Raw genomic sequence first — 12,590 nt, forward strand, 5'->3', positions numbered from 1 at the left:
ACTATGAGCAAGTTGGCTAGCTAAAGAATAGTGTGGGATATAAGTCATATTCAGAATGCCTCTTTATATGTCTGTTCATGTTATGGCTGGTGAGTTACTGATCATTGAATGTACTTTCAATTAGCAATGCATGGGGCTGCTTTAACACAGGTGACCTCTTTCATTTCAGAAAACTCAGGTTCCTGCATCTATTGAATCTCAAAAACCCAGGCCAAAAAAAGGTCTGTATTTAATTTCATTTTAATGTATGTGTGTCTGTGTGTGTTTCTTTGTTTCATACATACTGGAGCTTTGTAAAGTATGTTAGGAAAAGCAGTAATCATCCAACTCTTTTTTCTTTAAAGATTTATTCATTTTATGCATGTGAGTACACTATCACTGTCTTCAGACACACTAGAAGAGGATACTGGATCCCATTACAGAGGTTGTGAGCCACCATGTGGTTGCTGGGAATTGAACTCAGGACCTCTGGAAGAGAAGTCAGTGCTCTTAACTCTGACCCATCTTTCCACCCCATGTTCCAGCTCTTATATAATGACCAGTTTTTATTTTATCCAATTATATTTTATTGGCCTGTAATGTATTTAAATAGTTTTTGGTTATTATGTCAGTATTCACTAATTTCTATTTGTGTTATAAACATTACATTCTTATACAAATCATACCTCCACTAATTTTATTTATATATTAAGTGTTGCATTGACTTTTTATTTAAAAATTTGTCTTAAGATAGGGCCTTGCTTTGTGTGTTTCCTGAGGGAAACATCCCCTGTATGTCTCTAAGATGGGCCTGAACTCATTGTATAAGCCTAAGCCTGGGCTGTTGATTTGGGACACTTTCCATACTTTAGTTCCCAGTTACTGGGATTATGGATGTTGCATGCTTGGACGCCTTCTGAAGACCTGGCTGTGAAGTGCTACATTTTTGGTTTCATAGAGGTGATGCACTGTTGACTTAGAGGAACAAGAATCCTCCATCTGCTAACCTGTAACATTTTAGGAGGACCGACCTCAGGTCATGGCTATATTGGAGCGTTTTCCAAGGGTTTTGGATGGGATGTGCTCCTCCTCATCAGATTGTAGAGAAAACCTGAATATTGCTAACAAAACAGGCATTAGTTCTGCCATCTGCAGAGCTGTTTGTCTGAGTTGGCTTGTTTGTGGTGTTAGGGGTTAAACCTAAGACCGTGCACATGCCAGGCACGCTCCTGAGCTACATCTCCAGCTTCCTCTTTTACTTGTTTCAAAACTTTTTAAAAATGTATGTGGAGGGGGGGTCTGCTGATCCTGAGTCAATCCCTAGGACCCACGTGGTGGAAGGAGAGAGCCAACTTCTTCAAAATTGTCCTCTGTCTATGCTGTAGTACAAGTGTACCCACGCATGAAGAGCCACAAAATAAACTAATAAAATTAAGAAAACAAGATATTCCCATACATTTCCAAATTCCATGAAGAATTTGATGCACTACTGTAATTGCTTGTGGTTGGTTTAGACATGAGGCCTATGCTAAAGGAGAAATTTTAACACCGACTGTTGTTTGTTTTGCCAAATATGCTCTGTAGCTCCAGAGTTCCCGATTGTGGAGAAACAGAACTGGCTGATTCATCTCCACTATATCCGGAAGGAGTATGAAGCATGCAAGGTGAGAGACTGCGGCAACAGGGAGAGTGAAGGGCAGGCTGGGCAGACACTGTCAGCTAATAGCTTCTTGCTTTAAACGTCATTATTTTAATTTAAACAAAAGTTTATCTGCCAACCTTGACTTTAATATTGTCTCTCTTCAGTGTGTTTCTGTATAGCAAACAGGACCAGGTTCCGTCCTGCTTACTGGAGGGATTTTCCTCATTGTACGCAAACCCTTAAGTGTGACACTCCGTCCTCTCTCTGACCCTCTTATTTCCCTCTGCTCTTCTTCCACCCTTTGCCAACACACAGTTTGAAGCTTTTCGGTTTGGGAAGCCTTTCTTAATTCTCTGAGATAGCTCCAGATGCTGCCTTGTGAGCTACCATACCTGGGCCTAGTCACACAGCCTAGAGCCTGTCACAGCAAAGAGCCTGTGTGACTTGCTCTATCCTGAGAACCACTAGCGTCTGTCATGGTGCTCGAAAGTTTTCTTCTGTTTTATTAGCATGCCTAGTTAGATTTTAAATAAGGGTTGAGAAAAATTTTCTGTTATGGACTAGATAGTAGTTTATTTTGAATTTAATTTTTTGAGATAAAGTTTTCCTCTGTATCCTTGGTTGGGCTTGAACTTGCTAAGTAGACCAGGCCAAACTCACAGATGCACCTGCCTCTGCCTTCTGAGTGTTGGGATTAAAGGTGTGTGCCTCCAAGTCTGGTCAAGACAGTGGTTTAGACTTTAGGGTTATGTAGTTGTTATCTCATATTTGTTGGTTTTTTTTTTGTTTGTTTGTTTTGTTTTTTGTTTTTTGTTTTGTTTTTTTTTTTTTTGGTTTTGTTTGAAACAGAGTTTCATGTAGCCCAGGCTAGCCTCAAACTCAATAGGTAGTAGTAGATGACCTTGATTTCTTGATCCTCTTGTCCCCACCTCCTGAGCGCTGAGATTGTAGGCACATACCAGAGTGCAGGGCTTATTTTTTTAATAATGCAAAAATATAAAACTTATTCAGAAATTTTAAAGTTTATGTGTATGGGTGTTTTGCCTACATGTATGTCCATGTAGCACATGCGAGTATTGCTCGAGGGACTTGGGACTGGAGTTACAGAGTTCCACAACTACTGTCTGTACAGTCGTAAGCTGCTATGCAGAAGCTGGTAATCAGACTGGGTCCTTTGGAAGAGCAGCAAGTGCTAAAGGTTTTGTTTTTCTTTTACAAAATAGGGCTTCTCTGTGTTGGCCTGGAACTCCATCTGAGACCAGGCCAGCCTCAGACCACACAGATCCACCTGCCTCTGCCCGAGTGCTGGGATTTAAGGCCTGTGCCCCATGCCCGACCCTAAAAGTATTCTAAATGAGGGATGAACATACAAAAATACCCTGAGAGCCCTTAGACTGCTAATGTCATTCTGAAATAAGTGATTGTAAGAGTTGAGATGAAAACAAAAATCCTGATGAAACCACATTGTTAGTCACTGTCTGTGTCCTAGGTGTCTTATGTGTGTCCCTTGTCTGCCTCTACTGCTTACTGTTAACACTTAACCCTACTCAGGTGTTCTTCTCTTTTAGGCTGTGATCAAAGAGCAGCTTCAGGAGACTCAGGGGCTATGTGAATATGCTATCTATGTCCAAGGTAAGACATATTGTTTATTTCCTTACTGGGAAAATATATCTAGCCTAGGTTCCTAGAAAACAGAAAAAACCCAAACAATTTAGGGAAGACTTAAATTCAAATAGTGACTCAGAGAAGTCTTATTCACTATCCTTTGACATTTGAACACATTTCTGTGTGTGTATTGTACACACATCTGGAGGCCAGTGCTTGACATTGGGCAAACATGTTTTGTTGTTGTTGTTGTTTTTGTTTATTTTTTTGGTTTTTCGAGACAGGGTTTCTCTGTATTGCCTTGGCTGTCCTAGAATTCACTCGGTAGACCAGGCTGGCCTTGAACTCAGAAATCTGCCTACCTCTGCCTCCCAAGTGCTAGGATTAAAGGTGTGTGCCACCACTGCCTGGCTTAATATATTTTAAAATTATTTTACATGTATGTGTGTTTGCCTGGATGTATGTCTGTGCAACATGTACATGCCTGGTGCCTGTGGAGGCCAGTAGAGATGACTGGATCCCATAGAACTAGAGTTAAAACTAGTTGTGAGGGGCTGGAGAGATGGCTCAGTGCTTAAGACCATTGACTGTTCTTTCAGAGATCCCGAGTTCAATTCCCAGCACCCACATGGTGGCTCACAAACTGTCTGTAATGGGATCTGATACCCTCTTCTGATGTGTGTAGACAGAGCACTTATATGCATTAAAAAAAAAAAAAAAAAAGTGGTTGTGAGCCACCATGTGTATTCTGGGAATTGAACCCCAGTCACCTATAAGAGCAGTAAATGCTTTTAACAAATAGAGCCACCTCTAGCCCTTCAAAATATATTCTTATAAAGAATTTCTGTGATCTGCAAAAGACCAGTTTTCTGGTTATAGATGCTGGAAGCAGAATGGGTAGGTCTAAGTTAGCTTGCTACAGGCTCTCCCTTATGAACACTTTGTTGGCTTCTACCCATTGGATTACAGAGTTATCCAGAGGCTTTCTCTAATCTTAGCTGCTCCTCCTCCTCCTCCTCCTCCTCCTCTAGTTTTTCTGATGCCAGCCTCTACTTCTAAGAATACAGCTTATTTTCTGTATTTTTCTATTATTTGGCAGCACTGATTTTCCGCCTGGAAGGAAATATCCAAGAATCCCTAGAACTCTTTCAGACGTGTGCTGTTCTCAGCCCTCAGTGTGCTGATAATCTCAAGCAGGTGGCCAGATCTTTGTGAGTACTGGAGCAGTCACAGAAGACCACATAAAATGCTGTCTCTTGAAGTGCATTTTGGGGAGAGCTTGTTGCTATAGCAGCCAGATGCTTGATTCGTAGGACAGTGAGTAATAAGTATGATGGGCTGCATCTTGAGGAGCATGGATTACTCTGGGAGTCAGCGAGTATCGAGGAACTGGGACCTCCTAGTTGGATGAAATATTTGACATACAGTAATCGGTGGTAGTGTGAGCGATTGGCCTGCAGATCCCTAAATGGAAATTCTTCTGAAGTCTTCATAAACTGTTTTACCCGCTAGTGTTCCATGCAGTGTCATCTCCATGTTCCTCCCTCCACTGCCTTTCATGCTGGTATCATTTTCATATAGAAGTCAGTTCTCTTTAAATTCATGATCAAGGAGAGAAACGTGGGCTCAGGAGGAAAAGGCTAGGCCCTTCCTGGGGAGGTTGGGAAATGGTGGAGGCTCATCCTTACTGGCTATCATTTGACCTTCGTTGTTTTGTCTACTTTTATAAAACATTACAGGAAGCAGTTACAGAAGAATGCCACCAACATTGGTGTGTGATGATAATAAGGCCTTAGAACAATGCTGACACAAGCCCTGCCTCAAGAGCTCCTGCTTTTGGGGCACAGTGGTGCGCCTTGCCTTTCTCATACAACCAGCTCAACTTTTTGAAAGAAGCTCCTACAATTTTTAGCTCTGAAATATGTGTAAAATGTGAATTTGTAGAGGGAATCCTCCAGGAGTTTAGGTTAGTGGAGTGTGGCAGTGCACACCTATAATCCTGGTCCTTGGAGCTGGAGGCATGAGGATCAGCTCAGTGTCACCCTGGCTAGCCTGAGTTACACAAGAACCTGCCTCAGAAACAAACCAAAAATAATGAAGTTGGAAGAAGTAATTATAGAAAATGTATCTTCACAGATTTCTTCTGGGAAAACATAAAGCCGCCACTGAAGTATATAATGAAGCGGCTAAACTTAACCAGAAAGACTGGGTAAGCAAGAGACATCATTGCTTTCTTATCAAGTCATTTAAAATAAATAATAATAAGGTCTCAATTTGTGTAGCCCTGGCTGGCCCAAAATGGATTATGTAGAGCTGGCTGGCCTCAAACCCAGAGCGCCTGCCTCTGCCTTAGTAGTGCTGACCAAAGACTTGCCCTACCACTGCCTCTGCCTGTGTAGTGCGTGGCTAGTGTTTACTGTCTTCGATTCTGTCCTCAGCATGGAATGTCTGCATAGCTTGTAGATTTGGTGTATAGTCTGCAGCTATTAATGTTACTGACAGCTTTGTACTGGTGTGATTCTAGCTGTGATTATACTGTGTCGTTTCCCAGAGCTTTAGAGGTCTGGTTGGTACCTTTGGAGTTTGAAGCATCAGCAGGAGATGTCTTCATATGTACTTTGCATATTTTTCTCTCTCTGCTTGGCAGTCAGTCAGCTGTTTCTTTTGCCTTTCTTTGGGTTATGAAGACTTTAAGTGACTCTTTTGTATATTTTCCCTTCATTGTCTTCCTTTTCTTATTAGTATATATTAATTGTATAAAACTGTGTTTCACTGTGACATTGTCATAGTTTGGTCATAGTCACCTCCCTTATCCCCCTGTTTTCATCATGTATTTGTGTAAATTGGGGATTATGTGTAAGTATAACACAAAATCAGACTAAACATTGTTTTTACAAGTTAAAGGTTTTTCCTCTGTGGACCCACATCATGGATTTTGACATTCATTTGATCCTAGAATTTCAGGGTTGAGACTTACTCATGGTTAGTTAAATGGTGCCTGATGCAGCTCAGAAGTATTAATTCTTTGAAAGGAGCTCAAAGAAACAAGGAAGAGCAAGCTCCAAAAGAACCTGTGCTGTGTCTCATCAGCCATAGCCTCTGAAAGAAGGCTGGAAAGTACCATTTTAATCTGGAACCATTCTTTTTTTCTTTTTTCTTTTTGTTTGTTTTTCGAGACAGGGTTTCTCTGTGTAGCCCTGGCTGTCCTGGAACTCACTCTGTAGACCAGGCTGGCCTTGAACTCAGAAATCCGCCTGCCTCTGCCTCCCAAGTGCTGGGATCAAAGGTGTGCGCCACCACTGCTCGGCTCTGGAACCATTCTTAACTGGAGTAGGGCTCTGTAGTGAAGGGAAAGAGAAGTGGGTCTCCGGAGACGAGCAGCTCTATCTGCTACACTCCTGTCACTTGCTGTCAGACACAGCAGCTTTGTGGCTTTTAACTTGCCTCTTATTTCTGTTATTTCATTCCTTACATCTAAAGACATTTGCTCAGCCTTATCTCTGAGATCAGAGATTCTTGCTTCTAGTTGTATATATTCTGATGGCTTATCCAGTCCCTTAATTTCAGTACTTGTATTCTGATTTCTAAGTACTTTGTCTTCTTCCCTCCGTCCCTCCTCCCCTCTTCTCCCTCGCTCCCTCATTTTTGTTATTGGTGTTATTTTATTGTTTATTTGAGACAGGGTCTCACTATGTAACCCTATCTGTCCTGGAATTCATTATATAGATCAAATTAGCCTTAAACTTACAGAGATCTGCCAGGCTCTGCCTCCTGAGTACTGAGACTAAAGGTGTGAGCCACCATCCTGGCTCTTCTTCCCTTAATTTTACCCCTTCTTGTATAGTGCCCTTTCTGTGTCTCAGTCTTAGTTCTGGATGTCTCCACAGTTACTTTTCTCTTTCTGCTTTCCTTTTAGTTCGTTTTTATACAGTTGGGTGATCTTGTAGAGTCCTTCCTATGCCACTGATTATAGTAGAGAAATAACATGGGTTTTCCTTGGAGTCCTTAGGGCACTATGTTAAAAGTTTAATAACATTTCACTTATAGTGTATATGGGGTGGGAATGGGGACAGCCTGTGAGAGCTTGTTCTCTCCCTCCATCATGTGGCTCCCAGGGATTGGACTCCGGTCATTGGACTTGGCCACAAGTCCCTGTACCCAGTGACCTGTCTTCCCAGCATTATCATTTTTTAAGTATACTTCAATCTCAGATTTTCACCCCCTCTGAGGTTATTAACTTTAACTTTTTTATCACCATGTATCTGTTTTGTATATGTGCTAGATGTGTATGTATATATGTGAGGACACACAAGCTATGATGTCTTAGTTAGGGTTTCTGTTGCTGTAAACAGACACCATGGCCATAGCATCTCTTATAAAGGAAAACATTTTATTGGAGCTGGCTTACACTTTCAGAGGTTTAGTCTGTTAGCATTATGGTGAGAAGTATGGTGGCAGGCAGACATGGTGCTGGAGAAGGCGCTGAGAGTTGTACATCTTGATCCGCAAGCAGCAGGAGACTGAGCCGAACTGGGCATAACAAGCATATGAGACTCCAAAGCCTGGCCTCACAGTGACACACTTCCTCCAATTTGGCCACACCTCCTAATAGTGCCACTCCCTAGAGGCTAAGCACTCAAAGGCATAAGTCTATGGGCCATTCCTTTTCAAACCAGTGCATACAGTAAGTGGACAGGTCAGAGAACAGCTTGCAAGAGTTGGTGCTCTGTGTCTGTAGGCCACCAGGGTTGGTGCTTTTACCTACTGAGTCATCTTACTGTCATCATCCCCCTTGTCTTTGTAGACAGGGTCACATTTAGCCCATGCTGGCCTTGAATTAACTGTGTGTCAGATGATAGCCTTGGATTCCTGATCCCTCCTCCCAAGAGCTGAGCTGAATCATTAGAAGCCAAGGTAAAACTACACTTATAGTTAGACTAGAGGTGGAAGCAGCTCAGGAAGACCCTGGGTATAGCCCTGCGTGTATGAGCACCAGTAAATACACACTCATTTACTTTCTTTTTTTTTTGTTTTTGTTTTGTTTTTTGTTTGTTTGTTTTTTTTTTTTCAAGACAGGGTTTCTCTGTGTAGTCCTGGCTGTCCTGGAACTCACTTTGTAGACCAGGCTGGCCTCGAACTCAGAAATCCGCCTGCCTCTGCCTCCCAAGTGCTAGGATTACAAGCGTGCGCCACCACTGCCCGGCACTCATTTACTTTCTAACTTCTTGTCTTTCAGAAGAATTTGCACATAAGTTTTAGGTTCTGGTAGTATGACATCTCTACAATGCATAGTTGGATATAGAATCACTATGTTCTAGGCTGTATATGAACATGTTAGCATCAGAAACACAAAGTGAGTAACTGAAACCAGGAGACTGGTTGAGACAGTCTGCAGTGAATGGAGGATAAAGTCCAAGAAGGGCAGAACAGGAAAGCAGGCAGGAGGCAGATGAGTCAGGAGGGCTGGGCAAAGGGGAGGGGAAGCGTGCCCGCTTCTCCATGTAGCCAAAAGAGCTTGGTATTATTCTCACTGAGAACAGTGAGCAGCCAGATGCTGTCTGTGTGATGAACCTGATAAACGTCTATAGCAAACCTCTTATCTCTGCTTTCTTGTACACATCTTGATAGTTCACCATCTGGTTCTAACAAGGAGATAACAACCTTGCATGCCATTGTCTTGATTTCTCAAACAACTTTAAGCAGGGAGAGTTTCCACTAATGACAAATGAGAAATCTGAGGCTTTGGATGGAATGACGTGTTGACAGGCACACCTTGAGGAAGAAGAGAATAGATTGTAGCTGCAGTCCAGGACTGCCATCCATAGCCTGAGATCTTTCTGCAGTGTCTGCTGCCTTGGCAGGATGTCCCTGGATACTCCTATCTCATGAGAAATGGATTAATGCCAGCTCATTCTGTTTCCCTTGCATACTTCCTGTGCTGTGAGTTGTTAGGTTAGGATACAAAACTAAAGAAAGAAGAAAGAGCATCTCAGCACTGGCACTTCTGTGTTAGGTAAACTAACTTCTCTGAGCTTTGGCTTCCTATAAAACTGGAAAAATTATACCAATGATGCAAATTTCTTAGAGAATTAAAGTAATATATATGAAAACAACAGGCACGGAGCCTACTGTATAACGTGTTCTATCACCGATTGTTTTGTTGTTTAAGGAGCTGTGGAACACATTAAACTAGTTGTCTCTGACCTCTGTGGTCTGCTCCTGAGACAGGGCTACCTCTCTACCATTTACAGGTGCTTGGCCCTCTTGACTTCCAGGAACACCGTCCTTACTCCTGGTTTCTTTTCTAAAGCTGCTGAAGTCAGACTTATTACAAAGGAATTCCAGAGGTTTCACAACACTTATGCCAGAAGATACATGTTAGTCTTACAGTGAACTAGAATTAGAAAGTTTTCAGCAGCCAAGGTAGTTACTGTGGATTTTTGATTCATCTTTCTTTTCTGCAGGTCAGAGGTTAGCAATTTTTTTTTGTGAAGGACTATTTATTTACTTTGAAGTTATTAAATGTATTTATATAGTATTAGAGCTTTTTAGCCTGCGAGAGGTTGTTCTGATTCTGGTGTAGAAGAGCCATAGGAAGGAACTTTAAAAAGAAGAGAGAGTTTGTCCTCTGACCTCTGCTATGGATTTCAACAAGATTAGCATCAGGGATACATACTTATCACAGTAGCTTCAAGTGGCACCACTGGTCCCCAAGTCACATCTAGGGAAGGTGGTGCTTGTCTACTGCCCAGAGCTCCTTCCAGTTCCAGATTCTTACAGAAAAGGCCCAGGTACCCAGAAGTATGGAGACAGGATTCCTTAATAGTGGAGCTCCCTCCCAGCTTGCTGTCTGCTCAGCAGGGGCTATAGGGAGTTTTCCTTAGAAAAGGATACAGTGTTTGGATCCTAGGCTGCTGTGAAAGGAAACTGTCAGGGGATACGAGCACGACCACAGAGAACTGCTTAGATCTGGGAAGAGGCCTGTCTGTTCTTTTGCATTTTATAAATTTTTTTTTTTTTGAGACAGGGTTTCTCTGTATAGCCCTGGCTGTCCTAGAACTCACTCTGTAGACCAGGCTAGCCTCGAACTCAGAAATCCACCTGCCTCTGCCTCCCAAGTGCTGGGATTAAAGGCGTGCGCCACCACCGCCCGGCTCCATTTTATAAATTTTTAAAAAAGATTTTATTTATCTATTTTATGTCTATGATGGGTACACTGTAGCTGTCTTCAAAGGGCATCCAATCCCATTACAGATGGTTGTGAGCCACCATGTGGTTGCTGGGAATTGAACTCAGGACCTTTGGAAGAGCAGTCAGTGTTCTTAACCACTGAGCCATCTCTCCAGCCCACATTTTAGAATTTTTTAAAAAATGTGTCTGGGTGTCTTTATTTACATGAATATCTGTGCGCCTCGTCTCTGCCTGGTACTTGGAGGCTATGAGATACTGTGAAACTGGAGTTGGAGATAGGCTGTGAGCTGCTCTGTGGGTGCTGCGATTCAGACTTCCTGCAAGAGTAGCCAGGGCTCTGAACTGCTGAGTCACCACACCAGACATACACTTTATAAGTTTAGTTTAAAAAATACACTTAGAAACCTTTTTGGGTAGAATCACAAGTATTTATGAGCACAAAAAGCCTTGAGTGTAATGCATGTTTCACTGGGCACACCGTGCTGAACAGCCCCAGTCTGTAGGCTGCTGTGCTCCCTTGCTGACAGTGGACTCACACCTAACTGCTCTGCTTTCGTTTGCACGTAGGAGATCTGCCACAACCTGGGAGTGTGCTACACCTACCTAAAGCAGTTCAACAAGGTAATTCATAGAAATGGTGATGGTGGTTGACTGGAATTCACTGTGGTTCAGTTGTCACAGAAGAGCCACTGGCCATTGTGTATAGCTCTACTATCTGAAGCGCTTCGGGAGTAACAATTGCCTTATAAGTTATTGCCATGTTAATGCTTGTCATCACTCATTTTTTCCCAACTTTTGTAAAAAAAGAAGTGGAGGAATTGTACAGTGGGAGTCCAGTTGCCTTCTCTCTCCTTTCCCTCTACCTCCTGTTAAAACAGTTTAGTATAGAAGTGAATGTCCAGAAAGACACTTACCAACATAGACCTTCACAAGTCACTGGGGCATACTGCTGTAATTTCACTAACCAAGAGGCTAAGGGCAAAGGATCTGAGTTTGAGACCAGCCTAGAGCTAGTGAGACGCTGTTTCAAAGAAACACACACACACACCCCTTAAGGTGTCCATGTTCTTAGAACCATCTTATGCTTTGACAACAACTGATTTTTGTTATGTTGGTTTGGTTTGGTTTTTTGAGACAGGGTTTCTCTGTGTAGCTCTGGTTGTCCCAGAACTCACTCTGAGACCAGGCTGGCCGCTAACTCAGAGATCTACCTGCCTCTGCCTCTGCCTCTGCCTCTGCCTCTGCCTCTGCCTCTGCCTCTGCCTCTGGAGTGCTTGGATTAAAGGGGTAAACTACCACATCTGGCCTTCATTTTTGCTTTTAAAGCCAGTGAAAATGAATTTAAATGGGTTGAATTTTTATGAAGAAACTTTTTTTTATTTTTTATTTTTTATTTTTTTTAGTTTTTCGAGACAGGGTTTCTCTGTGTAGCCCTGGCTGTCCTGGAACTCACTCTGTAGACCAGGCTAGCCTCGAACTCAGAAATCCGCCTGCCTCTGCCTCCCAAGTGCTGGGATTAAAGGCGTGCGCCACCACCACTTGGCGAAACTTTTTTTTTTTGATGTGAATTTTTACGTTGAACAAACTCTGTGCTCTAAATAAGACTTTGCTATTAGACAAAGCGTGTTTTAACTTACTTTGGTGCTCAAATTAAGAAACAGATAACTAGGGCTGGAGAGATGGCTCAGAGGTTAAGAGCACTGACTGTTCTTCCAGAGGTCCTGAGTTCAATTCCCAACAACCACATGGTGGCTCACAGCCATCTGTAATGGAATCCAGTGTCCTTTTCTGGTGTGTTTGAAAACAGCAACAGACAGTGACAGTATGCTCACATACATAAAATAAATAATGATTCTTTAAAAAAACCAGATAACTAGTTTGGTTTTTTATTTTTTTCCTTTGGTGAGGAGGGGTAGAGAGCTTTAGACAAGGTTTCTTTTCATAGTTGTAACTGTCCTGGAACTAGCTCAGTAGACCATGCTGGTCTTGAACTCCTAGATCTGCCTGCCTCTGCCTCCTGAGTGCTGGGATTAAAGGAGTGTGCCACCACTGCCTGGCCTGTTTTTGTTTGTTTGTTTGTTTGTTTATGTGTATGGGTGTTTTGCCTGCATGCATGTCTGTGCACCATATGTATGCCTGGTCCCTTTGGAGGCTAGGACATCAGCTCCTCTAG

General features: G+C 42.5%; 1 protein-coding gene across 5 annotated transcripts in view; it reads left to right on the top strand.

Annotated features, from left to right (window-relative positions):
• The window catches only part of Bbs4 (Bardet-Biedl syndrome 4), a 30,909-nt gene that overhangs the window by 7,503 nt on the left and 10,816 nt on the right, over positions 1-12,590 (top strand). For 3 of the 5 annotated variants that reach the window (XM_076925501.1, XM_076925500.1, XM_076925503.1), the window contains exons 2-7: positions 170-221; positions 1,564-1,643; positions 3,190-3,253; positions 4,326-4,437; positions 5,363-5,435; positions 10,985-11,038. In XM_076925501.1, the coding sequence (XP_076781616.1) occupies positions 170-221; positions 1,564-1,643; positions 3,190-3,253; positions 4,326-4,437; positions 5,363-5,435; positions 10,985-11,038 (435 nt within the window). Of the gene's footprint in view, positions 1-169; positions 222-1,563; positions 1,644-3,189; positions 3,254-4,325; positions 4,438-5,362; positions 5,436-10,984; positions 11,039-12,590 lie in introns of those variants that run through there. The other 2 variants (XM_076925502.1, XM_076925504.1) reach the window with 2 other exon arrangements.

This window comes from Arvicanthis niloticus, chromosome 26, assembly GCF_011762505.2.
Source record: "Arvicanthis niloticus isolate mArvNil1 chromosome 26, mArvNil1.pat.X, whole genome shotgun sequence".
NCBI classification, from domain to species: domain Eukaryota; kingdom Metazoa; phylum Chordata; class Mammalia; order Rodentia; family Muridae; genus Arvicanthis; species Arvicanthis niloticus.